We start from the raw sequence: 25,763 nt of genomic DNA on the forward strand, positions 1-25,763 counted from the left end.
TTGAGCAGGGAATTGAACGTGGGAGAATGAGCCGGTGGATACCAAAACAGGAGCACTCGGACAAATATCAAAATTGGGACAGTGTAATGTTACTGAAGCCAAGGAATATAAAAGTTTTAAGGAAGGAGTGAGGAGAAGCTGGTCAACAAATGACAAAAGTTGAAGAGGCCAGAAAATGGGAACAGTTAAGGAATAAAGGAAATAAAATATTTCTTTCTCATTTGGCTTCCTTCTAAAGGTTATCAAATCAATATATTTATTTGTTTAGATGTAATGGCAGATATTAATGTTATGGCAACTAAGTATATCTCCACTACTTAAATGAATATATGTCAGTATATGAATTTATTCATTTTAACTAAATATTGAGTAGATAAAAAGAATATTTTTATGGCAGTGTTACAGTATACAAAATCACCACACAAAAACACATTGTATTTCTATACCCTAACAATGAACAATCCAAAAAGAAAATTAAGAAGACACTTCCATTACAGTAGCATCAAAAAGAATAAAACACTCAGGAAGAAATTTAACCAAGCAGGCAAAAGACTTGTACACTAAACACTATAAAACATTGCTGAAGTAATTTAAAAAGACTTTTAAAAAATGTAAGTTGGAGGACTTACATTTCCTGATTTCAAAACTTATTACAAATCTTCTCAAAGGCAGAATTTATAATTTTTATATACCCTCATAATTTAGCATAATAAATTTCTAATTTGTGATTTACTTATATGAGAAGTCTTTATGAAGACATAATCATTAAATAAGTATTTTAACTAAATAAGTGAAGGGAAGGAAGAAGATACCCCATGCAAATGGTAATGAAAAGAAAGCTGGGGTAGCAATACTTATGTCTCACGAAATAGGCTTTAAAACAAAAACTGTAACAAGAGACAAAGGTACTACATAATGATAAAGGGAACACTCCAACAAGAGGATATAACACTTCTAAATATCTATGCACTCAACATAAAAGCACCTAAATATATAAAGCAATTATTAACAGACATAAAAGGAGAAATAGACAGCAACACAATAATAGTAGGGGACTTTAACTTTCCACTTACATAAATGGATAAATCATCCAAACAGAAGATCAATAAGGAAACATTGTCCTTAAATGACACCTTAGACCAGATGGACTTAGTAGATATATACAGAACATTCCATCCAAAAACTGTGGAATACAGATACTTTTCAAGTGCACATGGAACATTCTGCAGGATAGATCACATATTAAACCACAAAACAAGTCTCAATAAATTTAAGAAGATTGAAATAGTACTAAGCATCTTTTCTGACCACAATGGTGTGAAACTAGAAATCAATTATAGGAGGAAAATCAGAAAAGCCACAGATATGTGGAGATTAGACAAAATGCTACTGAACAACAGTTGAGTCAATGGAGAAATCAAAGGAGAAATCAAAAAATACCTTGAGACAAATAAAAGTGAAAATACGACATGCCGAAATCTATGGGATACAGCAAAAGTGGTCCTAAGAGAGACGTTTATAGCAATATAGGCCTACCTCAATAAGCAAGAAAAATCTCAAGTAAACAGTCTAACAGTGCCCCTAAAGGAACTAGGAAAAGAAGAACAAAGCCCAAAATCAGTAGAAGGAATGAAATAACAAAAATCAGAGCAGAAATAAATGAAACAGAGACTAAAAAGTAATAGAAAAAGATCAATGAAACTAAGAGCTGGTTCTTTGAAAAGATAAACAAAATTGACAAACCTTTAGCTAGACTCACCAAGAAAAAAGAAAAGGCTCAAATAAATAAAATCAGAAATGAAAGAAGAGAAATTACAATGGACACCTCAGAAATACAAAAGATTATAAGAGAATACTACAAAAAGCTATATACCAACAAATTGGATAATCTAGAATGGATAAATTCTTCTAATCATATGACCTTCCAAAACTGAATCAAGAATAAATAGAGAATTTGAATAGACCAATCACCAGTAAGGAGATCAAAATGGTAATCAAAGACCTCCCAAAAAATAAAAGTTCAGGACCAAGTGGCTTCCCTGGTGAATTCTATCAAACATTCAAAGAAGACTTAATACCTATACTTCTCAAAATCTTCCAAAAATTGGAGAGGAAGGGGAGCTCCTAACTGATTCTATGAAGCCAACATTCACCTAATACCAAAACCAGACAAGGACAACACAAAAAAGGAAAATTACAGGTCAGTATCACTGATGAACATTGATGCAAAAATCCTCAACAAAATACTAGCAAATCGAATACAACAATACATTAAAAGCATCATCTACCATGATCAAGTGGGATTTATTCCAGGGATGCAGCGATGGTTCAACATCTGCAAGTCAATCAATGTGATATACCACAATAACAAAGTGAAGAATAAAAATCACATGATCATCTCAATAGATGCAGAGAAAGCATTTGACAAGATACAGCGTCCATTTATGATAAAAACTCTGAATAAAATGGGTATAGAAGAAAAGTACCTCAACACAGTAAAGGTATGACAACCCCACAGCTAATATCATACTCAGTGGAGAAAAACTGAAAGCTGTCCCTCTAAGAACAGGAACCAAAGATGCCCCCTTTCACCACTCTTATTTAACGTAGTGTTCATAGTCCTAGCCAGAGCAATCAGGCAAGAAAAAGAAATAAGAGGGATCCAAATTGGAAAGGAAGAAGTGAAACTGTCATTATTTGCAGGTGACATGATTTTACATATAGAAAACCCTAAAGAATCCATCAGAAAATGTTTAGAAATAATAAATGAATACAGTAAAGTTGCAGGATACAAAATCAACATACAGTTGTGTTTCTATACACTAACAAAGTACCAGAAAGAGAAATCAAGAATATAATCCCATTTATAATTGCAAGAAAAAGCATAAAATACCTAGGAATAAATTTAACTAAAGAGGTAAAAGACCTGTACACTGAAAATTATAAAACATTGTTGAAAGAAATTGAAGAAGACACAAAGAAATGGAAAGATATTCCATGCTGCTGGATTGGAAGAATTAATGTAGTTAAAATGTCTATACTTCCTAAAGCAATCTACAGATTCAATGCAATCCGTGTTAAAGTTCCAGCAACATTTTTCGCAAACAGAACAAATAATCCTAAAGTTTAATGAAACAACAAAAGACCCAAAATAGCCAAAGCAATACTAAGAAAAAAAAAAATAAAAGCTGGAGGCATCACAATCTCTGACTTCAAAATATACGACAAAGCTATAGTAATCAAAACAGCATGGTAGTGGCACAAAAACAGACACAGACCAATGGAACAAAATTGAAAGCCCAGAAATAAAACCACACATCTGTGAACAGTTAATCTTCGACAAAAGAGCCAAGAATGTACAATAGAGAAAGGAAAGTCTTCAATAAAGGGCGTTGGGAAAACTGGACAGCCACATGGGAAAAAATGAAAGTAGACCATTATCTTGCACCATACACAAAAATTAACTCAAAATGGATTAAAGACTTGAATGTAAGATGTGAACCCATGAAACTTCTAGAAGAAATCATAGACAGTACGCTCTTCAGCATCAGTCTTAGCAGCATATTTTTAAGTACCGTGTCTGACTGGGCAAGGGAAACAATAGAAAAAATAAACAGGGCTGCATCACACTGAAAAGCTTCTGCACAGCAAAGGAAACCATTAACAAAATAAAAAGGCAACCTAACAACTTGGAGAAGATATTTGCAAACCATATATTTGATAAGGGGTTAATTTCCAAAATATATAAAGAACTCATACATCTCAACAATAAAAAAACTAACAACTCAATTAAAAAATGGGAAAAGATCTGAACAGACATTTTTCCAAAGAAGATATACAGATGGCTAACAGGCACATGAAAAGATGGTCAACATCACTAATTATTAGGGAAATGCAGCTCAAAACTACAGTGAGCTGTTACCTCATGCCTGTCAGAATGGCTATAATTAAGACAAGAAATAACAAGTGTTGGAGAGGATGTGGAGAAAAGGGAACTCTCGTACAGTGCTGGTGGGAGTGCAAACTAGTGCAACCACTATGGAAAACAGTATGGAGAGTCCTCAGAAAATTGAGATAGAACTACCATATGATCCAGCTATTCCACTTCTGGGTATTTATCCAAAGAACATGAAAATACTAAAGATATATATACCGCTATGTTCAGTGTGGTGTTATTCACAATAGCCAAGACTTGGAAGCAACCTAGGTGCCCATCAAGGGAAGAATGGATAAAGAAGATGTGGTATATATGCACAATGGAATACTACTCAGCCATAAGAAAGGATGAAATCTTGCCAATTGTAACAACATGGGTGGACCTTGAGAGTATTATGCTAAGCGAAATAAGTCAGAGAGAAAAAGTCAAATAGTGTGTGATCTCACTCATAAATAGAAGATAAAAACAATAACAAACAAACACAAAAAGACAGAGAGGGGATTAGTGTTTACTAGAGGGGAAGTGGGGAGGAATGAGGGCGAAAGATTTTTAAACTACCATTTCAATGTATTTAGTGCTATTGGACTTTTTTTCTCTTTCTTTTTGAATTAGTTTTTCTTAGTTATGCTTTTTATCTTTTTCAAATTGATTGGCATAAAGTTGTCCAAAATATTCTCTTATAGTGACATCACTACTTACCCAGGAACCCAACTTAGAAAACCGAGAGGAGTTCTTGCCACCTACCTGCTCCTTCTATTTCTCATCCCTACATTTTATTTTCATTTTTCCTAGTATTGCCTTGATAGTCCTCTTTATCTTATACAAATCTAACTGTTCTCTGTGCTTTTCCTCATGTTCTTTCTGTTCTCTTTTTCACACAGCCACCAAAGTGAATTAACTGAAAATCAGTTACTCCTTTGATTCTTTTGCCTATAAGATGAAGTGAACTACCTGCAAATCAAATCTGATCATATTACTCCTTTGGTTCCCGTTTAGCTATAGATAAAGCCCAGGCCCTCCTGATCTGACAATGGCCCATTTCTCCAGCCTTCTCTCCCACTACTTCTATATTTGTATATATTGTTCTGGCAACATTAGCCTTTCTTGTTACCTGACACATTCCAGTTTCATCATCTCTATGCTTTTGCTCATATTGATCCTTCTGCCTATAATTTCCTCTCTCACTCTTATATTTGACTAAACCCCTCATATTTTTTAAGATTCAACTTCTGTCACCCACTACTACCACCACCTCTCTTCAGTTCTTTATCCCAATACATATTATTACTCCATGTTCCCAGTAATGCCTGTACATATCTGTGTCATGCATTTAACACATGGTATTATAATTACTTTTTGAGCAGCTTTTCCACCATTAGACTAAGTTCCAGTTAGCAGAAACTGTGCCTCATTCATCTGTATCTGTAGCACATAGTCCAATGACTGGCATGTGATAACAGTAGGTGCTCAGTAAATGTTTATAAAAGAAAAGAAAGCCTAAGAGTGGAAGGGGAGGGGACGAAGGACTGACCTGGAACTTCCAGTTAGTTTTTTAACAGTGCTTAGAGTGACCGTTGGGTACCACATGGAACTTTCTTAGATGTTTTTTAAGATTTTTTTTTTTATTTTTTTGGTGAGGAAGACTGGTCTTGAGCTAACATCTGTTGCCAATCTTCCTCTTTTTGCTTGAGGAAGATTGTCCCTGAGCTAACATCTGTACCAGTCTTCCTTTATTTTGTATGTGGGACGCCACCACAGCATCGCTTGAGGTGCAGTGTGTAGGTCCAAGCCCTGGATCCAAACCCATGAACCGTGGGCCCCTGAAATGAAACACATGAACTTAACCACTATGCCACTGGGCCAGCCCCCATATTAGATTTTGAATAAATAGTAGAGATTAGAATTTTCATTGACTAATTTTATTCTCAAGTTTTCTTTTTTAATTTTGGCAAAAGGACTTTTAGAATGCCTAGTCAAGCCTCTTCCTTGGTTCTTCTCTTGATATTCTTAGAGTTCTATAACTGCATATGATCTGGATTGCCATACAGAAAAAATAGTTTTGGAAATATATTCATCCAAGCAGAAGGGATAGTGCTGACTAATCAGACAAAATCTGTTTACAAGTACTTACCTTTCAGAGGGGAAGCTTAACATGTCAGTGAGTGGTCAGAGTAAGTGTTCATATGTTGTGAAAATTAAAAATGGGATCCTAGGGTCTGGCCCCATGGCGGAGTGGTTAAGTTCACACACTCTGCTTCGGTGGCCCAGGGTTTCGCTGGTTCGGTTCCTAGGTGCGGACATGGTACCGCTCATCAGGCCATGCTTGGCGGAGTCCCACATAGCACAACCAGAAGGATTTGCAGCTATAATATACAGCTATGTACTGGGGGGCTTTTGGGGAGAAGAAGAAAAAAAAGAAGATTGGCAACAGATGTTAGCTCAGGTGCCCATCTTAAAAAAAAAAAAAAGAAGAAGAAATGGGATCCTGATTTGACTTATAGCAGACAACATTCCTCTTTTTTTCCTGATTAATTTCCAAAACTGTGTTCCTTGTAAAAATGAGTGCCTTTGTGCATGATAGATCTAATTTGAAAAATGATGAACTTCCATTCTTTAATGTGTATAAATACTGAAACAGATTTGCTTGCAAAACTATGTGAGGGAAAAGAGAATAATATCTGGTCATAAAATTACTTCGACTGTAGAATAGTTTCCAAATTATATATAAGCAGTTATCTCAAGAAATGAATTGTTTCTCTTTTGGTTTTATTTTTTTTTTAAATGCAATTTGAGCTGTAAGAAACTTGTATATGGTGTAAGTAATAATAGTCAAAGATATTGTTATTACCTTGGAAATCTCAAGGCTGGCCTACCTTAACTGTTAAATATGCTTTGTTTAAGTATTTTCCCCTCTAATTATAAAAACATCTGCTTTTCCAAATTACATATTGCTTACATTATTTCAAACAAAAACTTCTAAGATGGTCTATTGTTTATTAGCACTCCATATTTAAATTCTACCCCATCAGCAAAAAGCACAGAAGTTATTAAATATATTCATTTAAATTATCTGTTTTAAATCCCTTTATAGTCAGTCAGTTTAGTGTGATCCCTTTTGATGCATTCCATTTTGCAAATAGCTGTCAGAATTTTAGCCATTTATGTCCCTGACTGTATCACTTCTAAAGCAAGCCAAAGTATGTAGAATGCTAGTTATGAGAATCAGGATACTAGAAATGCAGACTTCCTGAATTTTTAAGTATTCTAAATGTAAGAAGTTCCTCTCTAAAAGGTTTTAAATGACTGTTCTTTGATTCTACATGGTCTGGATTCACTCCTGATGTGATTTAATTTCTACCACAGAAAGCTTTCTCTGCTCCAATTATAGCTTCCCTGTCCTCAAATGCACAACCTTTCTTAAATATGTGGTGAAATATCACCGACATAGTTGTCAGGTATTTGCAAGGTAATTTTATATTTGTGACTCTTTTATTTTATTGGTATAACTTTATTAGTATAATGGTCTTATATATATGCCTAGTTAGATACCACTAACTGCATATAATCTATCAGGTTATATATATTGCTTCAAGCAAAAATCTTGATAATTGTAACCTCTGAGGCATACATCATTTTTCTGTCCTATTCCTTTTTCATGTTAAGTTTTAATAATGATTCTTTTTGGTATGGTTGTATAGCAAAGTGAATTTAAGCATGGATCCATTTTGTTTCTGACTTTTATTTATCTGGAGATCACAGTGCCTTCCAGAAGAGTATAATTCTTGAATTCCATCTTTTAATCAAATCTCAGGGGTTTTTTTTCTTTATTGCTAAATTTGATCTTATATCCTATAGCCTTCTATCACTTAACACCTACAAAAAGGAGGTGTCTGTGGCAATGCCCGTTGTTCAGTGATTATAGTTTTCCTAATGTTTTACATTAGCTACTATAAAACAAAATCAGAAGCTCCTAATCAAAGTCCCTTGTTCCTTTAGTAATATATATTCCAGCAGGGTGTTATGTGTTCTTTCTTTGATCCAAATTGTCACATTTAAAATGTCACCCCTCTGGGTCATAAACTGAACATTAGATAATTTATTTTTTCATGTTTTCTCCAACCTGTTTTCAGAAATGCACAGGTTTATCTTCACCACTTTTTCCAGTTATTGTGCTAGTGACTCTGTCATCCTTCCCATCTCTTTAATTGCTGAGCACTAAGCAAAGTCTTGGTAGTTATAGGGTTGTATTTATATTGCATGGCGTGTTTGTTAAAGAAGTCTGGACACTTAAAGTCTGCCCATTAAAATGATCAAGGTAATCAAACAGAGCATTTCTCTTGCGTAATTGACCTAATATAATAACAATAACCACCATTTTTTGAGTACAACCTATGGGCCAGGTACCATTATTTAATCTTTATAATCATCTTATAAGAAGATAGTTGTAAACATTTCACAGGATCAGATAATTGAAAGGATGTGTAAGACTCCACAGAGCATACTTAGAGAAAGCTTTTAGTAAAGATACAGTACAGCAAGCAAAAGAGAATAGAGGCAAGCACCAAGGACCCAAGACACTTCCAGGTGCCACTCTCCAGGTCCTTTCTTAATCAGATAGGATGTGCTCTGTTTCCAAAATATAAACCGCCAAGATTTGTACAAGGAATCTTGATTTCAAGGGAACTCCCCAAAAGTTTACAGTGAAGATTTTTATGCCCTTCTGGTCACGTAGCCAAGCCAGACTAAGTCCTCCAGGTGTAAGCTGTTAATAAACAACTAATTCTGGATGCTGCCAGGGGAGTTTCAAACTTTAAACAGCGAATTATAAATCATTAGTTATCCCAGTTGACCTTAGCTTGGCTAAGAGTCAGTACCAGACTTCCAGGCATCCCCAGAGATAAGCATAGGGCCGGCCCAGCCTACCTGTAAAATAATTCTATCTTACATAATAGTATAATCTTTCTTAGACTTAGAAAACTGAGATTCAAAAATAATTGGTCCCAGGTCGCGTAGATAATAAGAGGCAAAGCTGAGATTCAAGTTCAGGTCTGTAGGACTTCAAAACCCATGGTCCTAATTATTACAAAACAGTGCATAGTTCTAAAATAACTCTGTCTCAGGATGGATGACCTAAGATTATTATCTGGCATTAAAAATTTAGTCTTTATCAACAAAATTAGAGTAGTGAATCACTATAAAAATTATTACTGTCAGCTTTAAAATATAGAAGACAAACAAACCAATTTTTAAGTGTGCAAAAGATTTGAGTAGACATTTCACCAAACAGGATATATGACTGCCTAATAAGCACACAAAAAGATGCCAATGTCATCAGTCATTAGAGAAGTGCACATTAAAACCACAATGAGATACTACTACACAGCCAATAGAATGGTTGTTACAAAAGAAAAAATAGTACCAAGTGTTGGCAAAGACATAGAAAAACTAGAACCATCAACATTACCAGTAGGAATTTAAAATGGTACAGCCACTTTGGAAAACAATTTGGCATTTTCTTACAAAGTAAACATAAACTTACCATACAACCTGGTGATTCTACTCTTAGGAATCAATCCAAGAGAAATGAAAATCTAAGTCCAAAGAAAGAAACATTGTTCATAAAAGCCAAAAACTGGAAACAATTCAAATAGCCATCAACTGGTAGATGGATATACAAAATGTGGAATGTCCGTACAGTAGAATACTATTCAGCAATAAAAAGGAAGAAACTATTAATAAAGGCTGTAGAATGAATTGACCTCAGAAACATTGTTAAGTGAAAGGAGCCAGACATAAAAACTACATATTGGATGATTCTGTTTATATTCAATTCCAGAAATGGCAAATTTATAGAGATAGAAGAAAATCAGCAGTTGCCTAGGACTAGGATGAGAACAGAGATTAACTGCAAACAGGCACTACGGAGCTTTTTGGGGTTATGGGAACGTTCTAAAACTGAATTGTAGTGATGATTACACCGATCTATAAATTTCCTAAAAATCATTGAATTGTACATTTATAACGGGTGCGTTTTATGGTGGGTAAATTATAGTACCTCAATAAAACTGTTTTAAAATACGTGGAGTTAATTTTATTCACAATAAGCCTGTTTGTAAGCCTGTAATTCCTACTTCCTCACACTGTCTCCTCCTGGCTTATGTGGCAATATAAACAGACGTCATGTAAGCAGTTTTCAATACTGAGGTAGCAATTTTTTTCTATATCAAGGAAGGAAAATGGAAAAAATGTCAGAAAAATCTCTTTAATTACTTGAAATTCATTATTTCCCCACTATTCTTTGTTCCACCTGGGAATGATTAGGTCTAGAGAAATAGAAATAGAGATAGATTAGGTGTAGTGGAAAACGAATATGTATATTTTTCAATGAGGAGCCGTGTCTTCCTCTTCAACTCCATTCATAGAAACTTTGCAAATATGAGTGTTTAATTCCTGTAGGCCAGCTTATTTGGCATATAGACTGCATAGGTTTTGGACTTTTGAAACTTTTAGTAACTACATGAATCAAATATCAGTGTATGCTCTGATACTTCAGTCACCTTGCTGACCTTAAATTATGTCGTAAGGTCTCACCATAGAGGAATGGTTGAGTAAAATAGGATACGTCCATAAAAATGGTTAGTATGCAGAAATTAGCATGTTGTTATTAAAAATAGCATTCCATTTTGTGATTCTTCATTTTTTCTATGTCTGGCCTCTTTTCCCACAGAATTGTTCTTCTTCTGGGATTAAAGACTTAGGAATTATCTTGTTCACCACTGTATCCTGACACATACTAGTTGCTCAATAAAAATTTATTGGCTAGCTAGGTGAACAGAATTAACTAAAAGTCACCAAGTTCTGTGAAAAGCATCAATGGAGCAAAAATGCACAAAATTCCTAAATGAGAATGTTTACCCAGAGAATTTTACTTCTAGTATTTTATGTGAGTTGTCTGTTTACACTCCTTCTGTGCCCCAGAAAGATTCTGGACTGTTGAGCATTCAATAAAACTAATTTATTCATTCTTTCAACAGATATTTATTGAGCATATACTATGTGCCAGGGACTAGGTACATTTCTCTCTAGTAAAGAAGGGCAAAGAATACTCTGGGCTTCATTTTTTAAAAACAAGTGAACTGTGTAATAACACATTTGGTTTATGCAAATAGTACAATAGTAGTGCAAAATGACGTCTGCTCTTCTCACATTGGGAAAACTAGATGTCTTCTTTATCATTGCTTTTAAATACCATGACCATAAAAGCTCTTCCTCATTAAAAAATTTGGCATTTAAATAATAAAACAGCACCCACAGGCCACTGAATAATTGTCTTTGTGCCACAAAATAACTCAAAGTTTCTCACAGTTTTCCACCACCAATCAAGACTTTCATAATTTTTGTTGATAGATCCCATATTTTTGAAAAAAATCTTCAGCATCACTCTATTCATTATTCAGTAGTTTCTCATTTTTAATTTATCAAACATTTCTGCCAAAACCTCTAATCAAAGTGAGATTACTTATGTTCTCCCCCTTCAGGTAATTCTAGCTAAGTTTACAGAAACTTGCTGTTTTAGTTAACTAGTCACCAGTAAACATATTATTTATCAGTTATTTGAAATATTGTAGATAGTGAAACCCATTACCACCTTCTCAGACCTTTAAAGGTGTAGTGTTCCAGTCTTTGAAGCCTACTGATTGTGCTCATGGTTTATCTGGAGAAAAGGGATATATTTCTAGTATATACACCAGGTAAAATCACACAGACACAAGTACATCTTAGCCAACTCTAATTTGGGACCTAATGATAAAAACTTTTGTTGGGACACAACACAAAAACCCCCAAAGGGCAAGGGGTTAAATAACAGACATTTTACAGGTGGACAAGTCCTCTGAGAAACGGGAGTCCTCATTCCCTAGCTTTCAGTATACTGATCCTAGCAGCTATGTGAACTCCAAGCATCTAGCTAAGAATTATAAAGCCAGCTGAATCATCACATCTTTATACCAAGTGAAATTACATTTCAAATTTTACTGAAAGAAAAGTGTTTAAATATATTTTAAAGTAATGAGACAGTTTCTAGAAATTAGGATAAGAAGCATATATGTTTAAAAACAACAAACACAGACATATACACACATAAGACAAATATATACCTATATACTATCACTAAACACATTTAGAACTTATAATTATAAAATATGCTGTGGAATCCATAAAAATCTCACTGGAGAGGCTGCACTATTGTGTTTGGTGGCAAAAAGGTTAGGAACCATTGAGCTATTTATGACTGAAAGACTGAATATATTAAATGAATTTTCAAATTAAAGTGCATAGTTTTGACCACATACCAAAATGATATAATAACTTAATATGACTTGAACGTTTGAATTAGCTTTAAGAATATCTAGCCCATGGTTCCCAACATTTTTACCAGCAGTACTGCCTTAGCCCAGGTTCCTTAGAAAATAGAGCCTGAGAGACAAAAGGTTATATGCTAACATTTTATTAAGGGAGTACAATTCAGGGAAGCAAGAGTCAAGGAAAGGAGGTGTGAGACAGGAAAGGAAGGAGAGCAAATATAAGGAATGACAGAGCTGGCAGAGGTGATTGTTTGGTCCTGCTGAAAGCCTTCAGAGAGACCATATATTTCTGAACTGTGGAAGGAGTAATTAGAAGGGGATTTTTCTGCTAGTTCCTTTCTCACATTGGTGTGTTAGCCCTAATAAGATGTTATTTCCCCCACTCTTCCTGTTGCACAAATCCAGTAGCCCTACTGCTTCTCATGTCTCAGTGGCGAGAAGGAAATCCAAAGATAGAGGAGAGAGGCTATACAGCAACATGCAGGGCATTGGTTGACTTGTACCTATGTCAACACAAAGGACTAGGAGCAGCCACTGTAGCCAATCTCTCAGTCTGGAGCAGGGGTGTTAATAACAGGACCCAGCTCCAACCCATGGGAATAGTTCACACCACTGCGTGGGCAACTATAACCACACAACAGGCAGGTGAGTATATCTAGGGTGGCAAATCAAATACAGTCCAACTCTTGGCACTATGTAGATCCAATAGTACTCTCTTTTGGCATCTGGTCTCACCTGGGAACATGATGATATGATATACTCAATTCTTTTCTGAGGGGAGAGGTCCAAATCCAATCCTTCAAAGAGGGGTAGCCAGTTGCAGTCTCCCAAAAAGACATAGAAAGGATTAGTAAATGAAAATTAAGTCCCTGCTTGTTCCTACTAGTCCTGGAACCCATAATGTATGCTCATCATCTCCCTCCTCCACCCATTTCGGAATGAAGAATATCAAAATAGATTTCAGAACAAAGAATGATAACATATAAAGGAAGCTCATTTCATAATGATAAATGAGTCATTTCATCAAGAGGAAATAACAATCCTGAATGTTTATGCACCTAATATTAGAGCTTAAAAATGGAAGAAATCCACAAACATAGTTAGAGATTTCAGCACTTATCTCTCAGTAGTTGATATAGAATGAGTAGGAAATCAATTAGCATATAGAAGACCTGAACAATTCTATCAACCAACTTGACCTAATTGTTATTTATAGGACAGTCTACCCGACAAGAACAGAGTACATATTATTTTTAGATGCACACAGAAGATTCACCAAGATAAACCATATTCTAGTCCATAAAACAAGTCTCAATAAATTTAAATGGACTCAAACCATCAAAATGTGTTCTCTGACCACAATGTGATTAAATTAGAAACCAATAATAGAAAAATAGGAAATTTCACAAATACTTATAGAAATCCATTTCTAAATAACAGAAGCACAAGGGAAATTATAAAATATTTTTAATTGGATGATACTGAAAACAAAAGATCAAAATCTGTGGAACACAGCTAAAGAAGTCCTTATAAGGAAATTTATCGCATTACATGCTTATTTTAGAAAAGAAGAAAGTTATTGTATCAGGAACTGTATTTTCACTTGAAGAAATTCAAACCAAAGTAAACAGAAAGTAAACAAAAACAATAAAGAGCAGAAATAAATGAAATAGAAAATGGTAGAGAAAATCAGTGAAACTGAAGGCTGGTTCTTTGAGAAAATCAATAACATTGATAAACCTCTAGCCATATTAATCATGAAGAAAAGAAGATAGAAATTACCAATATCAGGAATGAGAAAGGGACATCACTACAGACCCCACAGACATTAAAAGGATGATAAAGGAATGTCATGAACAACTTTATGCCAATACATTTGACAAGTTAGATGAAGTGGACAAATTCCTCAAAATAACAAACTACCAAAGCTCATTTGAAAACAAAGAGATAACCTGAACATCTTTCTTTTTTTTAATTTTTTTTTTTTAAGATTGGCACCTGAGTTAACATCTCTTGCCAATCTTCTTTTTTTTCTTCTTCTCCTCCCCCACAAAGCCCCCCAGTACATAGTTGTATATTCTAGTTGTGGATCCTTTTGGTTGTGCTATGTGGGATGCCACCTCAGCATGGCCTGATGAGTGGTGCCATGTCCGTGCCCAGGATCCAAACAAGTGAAACCCTGGACCACCAAAGCAGAGCACGCAACTTAACCACTTGGCCACAAGGCCAGCCCCTACCTGAAGATCCTTACAGCTGTGAAATATAAATTGAATTTGTTGTTTAAAACCTTACCACAAGGAAAACTTAGTCCAGATGCCTTGATAGGTAAATTCTACCAAACATTGAAGGAAGTAATAATACTATTTCTGCACAAACTGCTCCAGAAAGTTGAAGTGAAAGGAACACTTCATGAGGCCGACATCACCCTAAGACCAAACCAGACAGAGACATTACATGAAAAGTAAACTACAGACCAGTGTCTCTCATGAACATAGACATAAAAGTCCTTAACAAAATTCTAACAAATTGAATCCAGCAATATATAAAAAGGATAGCTCATCGCTAAGTGGGAGTGGAGAGCACTGGCATCTTTGAGAAGCCTAATGCTGCCTGCGCTCTCTGATGAAGTTGTTGGCAACAACAGGGAGATGATGCCATGGAACTGGGCTCCCTAATATCAGTGAGGATACAGAAACCAGTTGGCAGCACTTAATTCTCAGATGCAAGGAGCACATTTTATAGTAAAGACCAGCAAGGCTGGAAGGCAACCAGGATGTCTTTCTTTGTAATTCATCATCTTCCCTTGTTACTACAAAGTCCAGAACACCATTTAAATTTCCAAAGAGAAAACCTCACTAAAAAGAATCATGGAAATTACTTCATGAACTTAGGTCTCTTCTTTTTTAACAGTAGGTACATTTAAAATGTAAGGAGAATATGAACTAACATAAAAACTCTTCCGGCATGATATCTTTTGTTCTTGTTTTATAATTATTGCAAAGATTTTTATAATCTAGATTTTAATGTTTTTAGTCCTTCCGTTTCTAGGGTTGGTGAAAATTTTCCTGTTTAAAATTAGTCGTAAGACTGGATAAAATTCTAATGCCTTTTCAGTTTTTGTTTGATTTCATTAAGAGATTCAACGTATATAGGGTTAGAGCTACAAAGGGTAGCTGTACAAGATGGCCCTGTATTGTGTCCTTATGTGGATAGATTCTTTCTCCTGTAGTACCTTCTGCTTAGGGACTGTTTATTTTTGCTAATTCTTTGTTATATATAAAGGGCCAGGGAATAAATTTAAATGAGGGAAAATACAGGATAAAAAGAGTATATAGATCTTTTTGAGACCTCTGGAGCTCTCCAGCAATCCATGAAAATTATATAAATTCCCTTTTGATGAAATTCTGAAATTTTTAGCATTGATCGGCCTCAGTTGTAGGTACTTTAGCAACGATGTATGAATTTGTTTAGTTCATTTAAATAAAGTTGTTAAAGTAAATATGTGAGAGAGAGGTATTTTTTGGTTTCAATTATTTAAACTTTATGGTGGAGATGAAATTATCATCAAGTAATTTTTTTTAAATAATGTTTCTAATATTCTAATCTAGTCACAAATTTGTACAGTAGTAAACAGATTAGTCAACAGGTTTTTTGTGTTTTTTAAAATTCTTTTCACTCTTTTTTTCAGCTACGTTGACAAGCTATTCTGAAAACGTGGAACGCACAAAATATGTTGGGGAAAGCAGTAAAGAATTAGGATCTGGAGGAAACCTAAAGCCTTGGCAGTCTCAAAAATCCAGCATGGATTCCTGTTTGTATCGAGTAGATGAAAACATGACGGCTTCCACCTATAGTCTGAATAAGATCCCAGACAGGAATTTGGAAACAGTTTTATCTCAATCGGTACAGTCTATTCCTCTGTATCTTATGCCACGGCCAAATTCAGTAGCAGGTAAGGTTTCTCAAAGAATGATCATTTTACCAGCATATACATTGAAATGAAAATAAATTCTACTCTAATAGTATTTAAATTTTCCATTCATTTCCTTTGACTAAGCTACTCTTTTGTGTTTGGGTGTTATACATGGGCATATCTTTTTAACCTAGGGGAAGGCTCGAGTTCCTCAAGTGATCGTTTAGTTCTGCTCCCCAAAAATATAAAAGCACACATAAAATCAGAAACAGAAGCTATAAAGCATATTGTCAAGCTGCTAAAAAAGTCTTTTTTTCTCACATCAGAAGTCTTTGAAAGGATTTCACTTGGAGATTTTAGTTTTTAAAAACTTTAGTTTTAAAAAACATTATTAAATTGAAGCATTATTTCAGTAGAATTTGTATTAGCAGAAATCATCATCCATAGTTTGAAGGAGTGGCAGGCAGGCAACAATTCAACGTCCCTATTCCAAGAGCTCAATATTTTCACAGTATCCTGGCTATCTTATCGTAGAAGGATCACCAGGTCCCTACACTGCTAAAGAACAACTCAGACAACCTCTAGCAGTTTTAGTCATAAAGAAATGATACAGAAAGTTAAGTGGCTGGAGGATGGAGCCATTATTCTTTAGCAGCTGTTCAGAATTGATGTCAAGGGATATTTTTTATACAGCTAAGTTGCTATTTAATAATTCAGACCAGGAGCTTTGGGAGAATAGTTGAGCATTCTCACATTTTCAAAATGTATCATCATCTGGACTTCATCCATACTACAAAATCAAAGTTATGTTTGTCTTTCTTACTTGCCTGGTGAATAGTTTTGTTCATGCATAGGTTTATCTCACTGATGCAAGATAAGAAAGTTCTTATTGTAGTCAAGAGCACTTATTTCCCAGATGTAACTATTTATGTTATGCAGATAATAGTGTGATGCTTCTTGCCTTTCCCATTTTCCTTTTGTACCTTTTCTAAACCATTAATCTTTTTCTGTCTTCTGGGAGATCATCAGCATCTGTCATCAGATGTGATTATGGAGAGAATGGCTCATCTGGAAGATCAGTAACTGCATAAGATTTTAGTATTAATTTTTCAAGATTATTCACTTTCATAGAGTGACAGAAAATTTTCTCTCCTAGTTTCTGTTAAATATGTTGATCCCTAACCATGATGTCATATTTGAATCCTAGAATGCTATAACTTATGAGAAAGTGCTAGGCAAATTCAGTCTTTCCAGAAGAGAAGCATTTAAATCCTTGCCTATATAAAAATGGGGAAATATAGCTACCAGCTTTAATGGTACATCCCAATTTACTTGCTAACTGAGCTGCAGTGATTTCTAAGAAAATTCTGGCTCTATTATTTGAAAAGGGAGGTGAGCACTTAGTAGGAGATAGAGGTATGAGGTTCTCTTGTCTTTTTGCTGAGGAGATTATAAAATACTGTGCCGTTCTTGAGCATAAATGTCTATAGGGATTTATTATTTTACACTATGCAAATACTAACCTTAGGGTTTACAAAGAGTTCTCCAGGACTAATTAGCCAGATATGATTCTTCCCTCACTGTCTCTAAAGCTTTCTAACACTATTGTTTTCCAGAAATTGGTATAAGGCCAATTCTGAAAGTATCAATGTCATCAATTATTTCTCTAACCAATATATATTGAATAAATTGTGTAATTCTACTGCAGAGAATAGAACGCAGGTTTCTATGTCAGGTATTTTAATCACCAGATAAAAATATCATTGGAAATATGTTAAAAAACAATTTTACTAAGCAAGCAACATTTTATCAGGTGAAGAGTACATTCTTCCATTACATGGATTGTAAGATTTCAGTTTATTTAGAATTCTATCTTGTAAGAGCTGATATTCTAGTTATTTAATAACATCTTTTAAATTGTAATCAACTTTCAGGGAATTGTCATCCAGTTTGTGAATTTTTTGAGCTTCTAAACTACCTCTCATGGTGTCTTTTTTGCTAACTGCCATTTAACAACTTTACTACTTATAGGCATCAACATAATTGTGGCTACAGTTGTACCTCAGTAAGTTTTTGCATATCAATTGGAACAGTCACTGAAGCAAATATTAAGATAAGAATTTTATCTAGAATTACAAGAGGGAATTTTAATTGACATCCATTGTTGTTTTTGTAACATACTCAGCTACGATGTGGTAAATGCTATAATACAGTAATTTATAAATTTCCATAGGAACACAGAATAGGAAGCATCTGAGTGCAAAGGGTGAGAGTAGAGAGGAATAAAAGACATCATAGAGAAGGATGAATAAGAATTCACCAGAAGGACTAATAGAAAAAAGAGGAAGGAGGCACCAAGAAGTTAAAGAACTTGGCACATTATTGGTATTTCTGCATGACTAGAACCTGGGGTACAAGAAAGGAATGGTAGAAAATGATGTTGAAAGGTGATACCAAGGACCTTATGTACTCTGATGATGAGTGTTGGGTTTATTTTGTGGATAGAAAGCAGAATAAGCAGGAGCCACATTATCAAATTTTCAGTTTAGAAAAATGACTGTAGAGGCCAGCCCGGTGGGGTAGTGGTTAAGTTTGTGTGCTCACTTTGGTGGCCCGGCGTTCGCAGGTTCAGATCCCAGGCACAGACCTAGCAGCATTCACTGAGCCACCCTATGGTGGCATCCCACATAAAGTAGAGGAAAATTGGCACAGATGTTAGCTCAGCGACAATCTTCCTCCCCAAAAAAAGAAGAAAAGAGAAGAAAAATGACTGATGTGTATTCATAGGGGATAGACTGAAGGAGGAAAGGCTGGAGTTAGAGAAAATAGTTAAAAGCTTCTGGTATTGTGCAAAATTATAGGGGATGAATTGCCAGGTCAAAGGCTGTATTAATAGAGTTGAAAGAGTGGCTTAAGAGACTTTTCTTGTTTTTACCTTAAAAAATAACTTTTATCAGTTTTTTTTAAATACAGGGAGATACAAAGAAGAAAACAAACGAAAAGAATGAGCTATAATCTCCTTGCCCAGCAATTCCTGCTGACATATTCTAGAAATTAAAGATTGATATATATTACATAATATATAAAGCAAATAAAAATTCAAATTCAAACAAAAAATACAAAAACAAAAGGAAAAGCCGCTCTCCCCTCTCTGCCTAATGCCTATCTCCAGAGGTTAATATTACTTATGATTTTTTTAAATAGATCTATTATACATATAATATCCATATTATATGTGTAATATATAATATACGTTATATGACTATAATGTATGTTAGAAACATGTAAGGTCAAAAATCGATAGGATTTATACAAGAGAAATGAAAACATGTTCTTGGAGCAGTTAAGTTCGCACGCTCTGCTTCGGCGGCCCAGGGTTTCCCCGGTTCGGATCCTGGGCATGGACATGGCACTGCTCATCAAGCCATGCTGAGGCGGCATCCCACGTGCCATAACTAGAAGGACCCACAACTAAAAATATGCAGCTATGTATCGGGGGGCTTTGGGGAGAAAAAGGAAAAATAAAATCTTTAAAAATACGTATGTTCTTACAAAGATGTGCACGAATCATCATAGCAGCTTTATTTGTAATAGCCAAAAATTGTGAACATCCCAAATGCCCATCAACAGGTGAGTGGATAAACAAATGATAGTCTGTCCTTACAATGGATACTACCCAGCGATAAAAAGAAATGAACTGTTGGTACTGCAACAACATATATGAATCTCAGGATAGTTATGCTGAGTGAAAGAAGCCAGATAAAAAAAGAGTACATACTATATGATTCCATTTATATAAAATCCTAGAAATGCAAACTAATCTATCGGCAGAGTGCCTCTCTTGTAATGCAGCCATCTCCATGTGCAGGTATCACCAACCCTTTTTGTATTGCCCTATGGGAGTTGGGGCTCAGAGAACTGGCACAAATGTTGATACTCTGGCTACTGCTATTCCTCTGAGAAATAAACTGTCTTTCATCTCTGACCTAGATGTCTAATTTCTTCTTCCAGCATCCAGGCGTGTTAGCTTAGAAGTAGGATAAAATATTGGATCCTTGACAGTTCTTGACAATGAGATACTACTATACCCATACCCACAAATAAAAGTTAAAATGGGAATTCTGAGTATTAGTGAGGATGTGATGCAGTTGAAATTGTCATATGGTGCCGATGGGTGTATATTAATAAATTGGTACTATCACTTTGTAAAGCTGCTTGTTGAGATCTATTAAAGGTGTATAAAGCTGTATGCATGTTACCTACAAAACCAAGCAATTAGACTCCTGTGTAGGACGACCTTCAAAAGTAAGTCCTTATGTTCATTAAAAGAGAAATATAAGAATGTTCATATGAGTTTTATTCATAATACCTGAAAGCTGAAAATCATCCAAATACCCATCAACAGTAGAGTCAGATAAATAAATTGTATACAACGATGAAAAAATTGTCTGTACTACTCTTACACCATGGAGAGTACATATCGTATGAAGTATGTATATTTATATAAAGCTCAGAAAAAACAGACAAAACTATGGCACTTCTATGGTGATAGAACTGAAGTAGTGGTTACCTTTGGCAGGAATATCACTTAAGGAAGCCTACTGTATCTTGATCTGAATGGTGGTTGTCTGGGTATATACATATATAAAAATTTATTGAGCTATACACTTAAGATTTATATACTTTATGTAGGTAAATCACACCTCACTTTAAAAAAATGTATAAGCTCCTGTCTTTCTAGAAGGATTTTTCCTTGTTTTTGATTTAGAAATAGCAGTCCTAAGCAACGTAACTAGATCTTTGAAGAAATACCTGTTTTTAGTGTAGATTAAAAATAACCTAATAACTTCAACAAATAGATAATTTACTTAAAGTGTTCCATTTATTGAGAGCATAAACCTAGGGTAAGTACCCAAAATGGCCAGAAATGATTCTAATTGCCACCTTAGTTTAGTGGTAGCCTAGATAAAGTCCCAAAGCAAAAGTTTTTGTGTATTTTCTTGATCCTTTTTTTTAAAACCAGTATATTGAGTCATATTTTACATGTCATAAAATTCACCCAAGTAACTCACCCAATTCAGTAATCTTTAGTATATTTACCAAGTTATGCAACCTTCAGCATAAATCAGTTTTAGAAAATTTTCATCATCCCCGTAAGATTCCTCATGTCAATTTAATGTTAATTTCATTCCCACCCCAGCCCAGGCAACCACTAATCATACTTTCTATCTCTATAGATTTACCTTTTCTGGACATTTCATATAAATGGAGTCATACAATATGTGGTCTCTCATGTCTGGCTTCTTTGCTTAGCATGTATCTGAAATTTGTTCCTTTTTATTACAAATAGTGTTCTGTTGTGTGGCTGTACCACACTTTATCTATCCGTTCACCAGTTGATGGACATTTAGGTTTTCTCCAATTTTTGGCTATTGTGAATAGTGCTGCTATGAACATTCCTGTGCAAGTCTTTGGGTGGGCATACGTTTTCATTTCTCTTGAATAGATATCTGGGAGTGGAATTACTAGATCATAGGGTAAATTTATGTTTAACTTTTTAAGAAATTCCCAAACTGTTTTCCAAAATGGCTACACCATTTAACCTTCCCACCTGCAATGTATGGAGATTCCTGTTTCTCCACATCCTCTCTACCATTTGTCTTATCTCTTATTATAGTTATTTTAGCAGGTGTGAAATGTTATCTTGTTGTGGCTTTAATTTGCATTCTCCTAATGACTAATGATATTGACCTTATTTTGTGTGCTTATTAGCTATTCATATCTTCTTTGGTGAAATATCTGTTCAAACCTTTTGCACATTTTTTTATTGGGTTGTTTGTCTTCTTATTGAGTTGTAAGACTTTGTTGTATATTCAGGATACAAACCTTGTTGTCAGAGATGTGTTTGCAAAATATTTTCTCCCAGTGTGTTGCTTATCTTTTACTTTTCTTATTAATATATTTTGAAGCACAAAATTTTTGATGACATCAATTTATCAAATTTTTCTTTTATGGACCATGCTTTTTCTTATCTTTTTGATAGAAAATATGCTGTTTATGTCAAGTATTATAAAACAGTGGTTTTTCTTTGTTACTGGAGTTTGTTCTAATTCAAGTATTGGAAAATATTTCCTGTACACACTTTAATACTTTCTCCCCTCTTCTTTTCCCTCTCCTGCCCCTCCCCCATGTTAAAAAATATAAAAGAGATAATATTAGCCTAAATTGTTGTACCTGTAGACGTTAATTGTTGATTATTTTTTCACGTATCACAGTGGTCATCTCCTAACACTGGCGTTTCTGGCTAAAAGAGATTTTCAGATTCTTAAGCAGTCCTGATCATGCTTCCTCAAAGGAAGGGTAAAAGGTAAATGCATAGTCAGAAGCCAGATAGATTTGTGCTGGAGAATAGGATTTTGTCAGTCATAGGTCAGAGAATAGTTTGTATTGGGTTGTTTTCTGTATCTGGAAACCATGGTTTCAGTATCCTCACAAAAAGGCAGGAAAGTGAGCTATAAACCAAATGACTCAATTGTTTTCAAAATTTAATAGATTATAGGTTGAAAATGTTTCCAGGATGTAGAGAAATAAAATTACTCTTCACAGAGAATTACCCTGCTAACTGTATAATGTGTGTAAACATTTGATCAGATCACAGCCTCTGGTAGCTTTATAATTAGAAATCTAAATCATTTTTTAAAATAAATTTTCTTAGCTCAGGAGGGTCCTCTCTTCTCATTTTAGCTGTAGATGTACGTATTTTCCTTTACTTTCTAAGGTGTACATAGAAGTGGTTCCCCAAACTTGGGGAAGATCAAATACTCAGATCTCCTTGGTGAACAGGAATTGAGAATTTCAAATATGAGATGAGCTTGAAATAGGGGGGAAAAAATCCAGTATATTTATATTTATTAAATTGTTCTAGGCATATAAACACTTGGGGGGATGATGAATGCCAATAATAAAAGGCCTCCTCAAATAGGTTTTAAATTTCTCTTTTTTAACTTTAGCTCAGTATGAGTAACGTAAGTATTTATTTTAGAGACTAAATAATGTTGAATAATGATGTGAAAGTACCATTTGCATCACTTAAAAAAAAAAACCTGTGAGAATAATTGTTTAAATGGTCCTTGCTGTGTTATAGACTTCTCCCCACTTGGAAAAGAGAAGTGCCCTCTTTCACCCAAGCTCATTGGCATCTTTATAGGGCCACATCTAGCAGGACCAGGAAATTATCAAGGAATTATTTAAAATCCTTGAGGCTGCTGCTGGATTGAATAAAACTGTTTATGTTATTCCATAAAACCCTTGATTTTAAAAAGAATGGAAAGGACACATGGCTTTTGTAACATTTTTACTTGTAGGGAATGAAGTCAGCACATATGCAGAGGCTTATGGTCGTTTATTTTATAAAAAATTTTTCTGTGCTTTTAACTCAGGCACAACATAAATGGAAGAAATATATGTAATGAAATTTTTGAAACATGCTTTTTATTAACTATTAAAATAGAAGTCTGATTAATTTAAGTGTCAATATATTGGTCAATTAGATTTAGCTGTATACTTTTAAAAACATAAAGACTCAAACAAGTCAAGTCTGTAGTTAGATGTACCAGTTAAAAGCTCCATATTCCACATACAAAGATAGTTCTATTTACTGAAAACATAAAAACTTCTAACTCAAGTAATGAAGTGATTAAAGGTGAGTTTTGACAGTCTGTAGCATCAAGGCTTGGGTTTTCCTGGAGTAGCTCATTTTTCTGAATAGAAATTTAGATGTTTATACACCTTTAAAGTTCTAAAATATGAAAAAATAAGAGCTATGTCTTTTATTGTTTTCAAAAGGTAAATCACTGTTGCATATTTATTTTTGAAGTTATTGTGTTGGAAGGAAGTAGAGAACCCTTGTGGACTTGCAGTTGCATGGCAGAAATTACCAGAGTAGGCTGTCTATGGTCACCCTTGATGTCTTAAAATGAGATTGGCAATGAATTGAAGGGAAGTGGGAAGCAGGAAATGTTCGCTTGCAACAGCTGTCCTCAGTGCTTTGTGTGAAAATGAAGAGTCTGTCAGGGAAACATACAAACAACACAAGTCAGAATGTAAACTCTCATCATCTACTTGTTAATGTTTGGAGCTGCACATTTTCCTAAGACAAGGATCTTAAGAAACAGGTAAATGCGAAATGGGAATCTTGGGGGATTTAAACGAATCCAAACAGAATGAGAATTTTACAGAAAATCAAAACTGGGCTGTTCACCAGGCAGAATCTTGGCTTTATGAATCAAGGGTGTTTAAGGACAACAGAGTGGCTTCTTGCCCAGGCTGTAGCAAACATGAAGTGTCGTTCCAGGCTCCCTGCTCAGGTCAGCCAGAATGACAATTGTGCTACTAAACTCTGTTTGCATTAGTGACAACTGATAGAAGAAGAAACAACTCAAACTGGTTCCAAACTCAATATAGAATTGCCTCTGGAATGTTTTGTACCAAATGTTGTCTGCTGGATTTTTTTCTGCTCACTTGTGTATTAAGTTATTTTGACTTTAAAAAGGTATGTCAGTTAAATGTTCTATACGTGAGTCAGCTGTTCCAATCTGATGAGATGTCAAAAAATAGATACTCCCTTCTCCACTTCCTTCATTCTCTGAAAACAAGACTTTTTAATGACACAGATTTTATGGGTTTCCTTTTTAAAACATTTTCTTTTCACATAAAATTTTTTATATATGTTTCTCCTATTTCTTCAATTCAGTTCAACTTACCTAATAATCTCTTATACTTGTATCCGGAACATATTCATTAAATATTATAGTATTAATTTAACTTGATGGACTTATCTCAAAAAAATTGCCAGTACAGTTTCACAGTAAAAGTAGCAATATGAGGTAGGAATATGTCTGTCCCTATAGATTTATCATTGGTGTTTTATGGGATGATGATATATAAGGCATTGTTGCTATAGCCACCTCCTTTATCCTTAGCTTTCAAATAACCCAGTAAGACAAACCTAATTTATTATTCATTGATTGTTTAAATATAGCCAAACGCAAAGTGTATGTTAAATATAATTATTCAGTCATTAGACAAGCATTTATTGAGCATGTGCTATATACGCCAGGCATTGTTCAAAACACTTAAGAATTATCAGTAAATAAAACAAAGATTCCCACCCTCATGGAGCTTACATTCTAGCTAGAGAAAGTAAAATAAATGTGATAAATAAGTAATGTGTATGCTATGATAGAAAGTGATATGAGTGATATGTGTTATAGAAAAAAGTAATATAGGGATCAGCAGCAGCTGAAGGAAGATTATGTGAACATCATTGGAGCCAAGCGTATTTCCATAGTGATGTCTGTTAAGCATTCAGCAGAGCGGTGAGGAGGGTTAGGACAGAGCCAGATGTCTAAGTAGGACTAGTCTGGAGTTCAATTCCATATTGGGCATTATGTGCAGGGCAGTCTGATTTACTCTAAAGGAATCAGGTTATCAAAGATAAATCAGACATTGTTTCTTGCCCTCAAGAACCTACTGTAATCTAGAAAGGGAC

At 34.7% G+C, this 25,763-nt stretch overlaps 1 protein-coding gene across 9 annotated transcripts in view; it reads left to right on the top strand.

Moving 5' to 3' along the window:
• TANC2 (tetratricopeptide repeat, ankyrin repeat and coiled-coil containing 2) overlaps positions 1–25,763 on the top strand; it is a 388,431-nt gene that overhangs the window by 243,979 nt on the left and 118,689 nt on the right. For all 9 annotated transcript variants that reach the window (XM_046676045.1, XM_046676044.1, XM_046676048.1 and 6 more), the window contains one exon: positions 15,989–16,252. In XM_046676045.1, the coding sequence (XP_046532001.1) occupies positions 15,989–16,252 (264 nt within the window). The remainder of the gene's footprint in view (positions 1–15,988; positions 16,253–25,763) is intronic.

This window comes from Equus quagga, chromosome 11 (assembly GCF_021613505.1).
Source record: "Equus quagga isolate Etosha38 chromosome 11, UCLA_HA_Equagga_1.0, whole genome shotgun sequence".
NCBI lineage: Eukaryota > Metazoa > Chordata > Mammalia > Perissodactyla > Equidae > Equus > Equus quagga.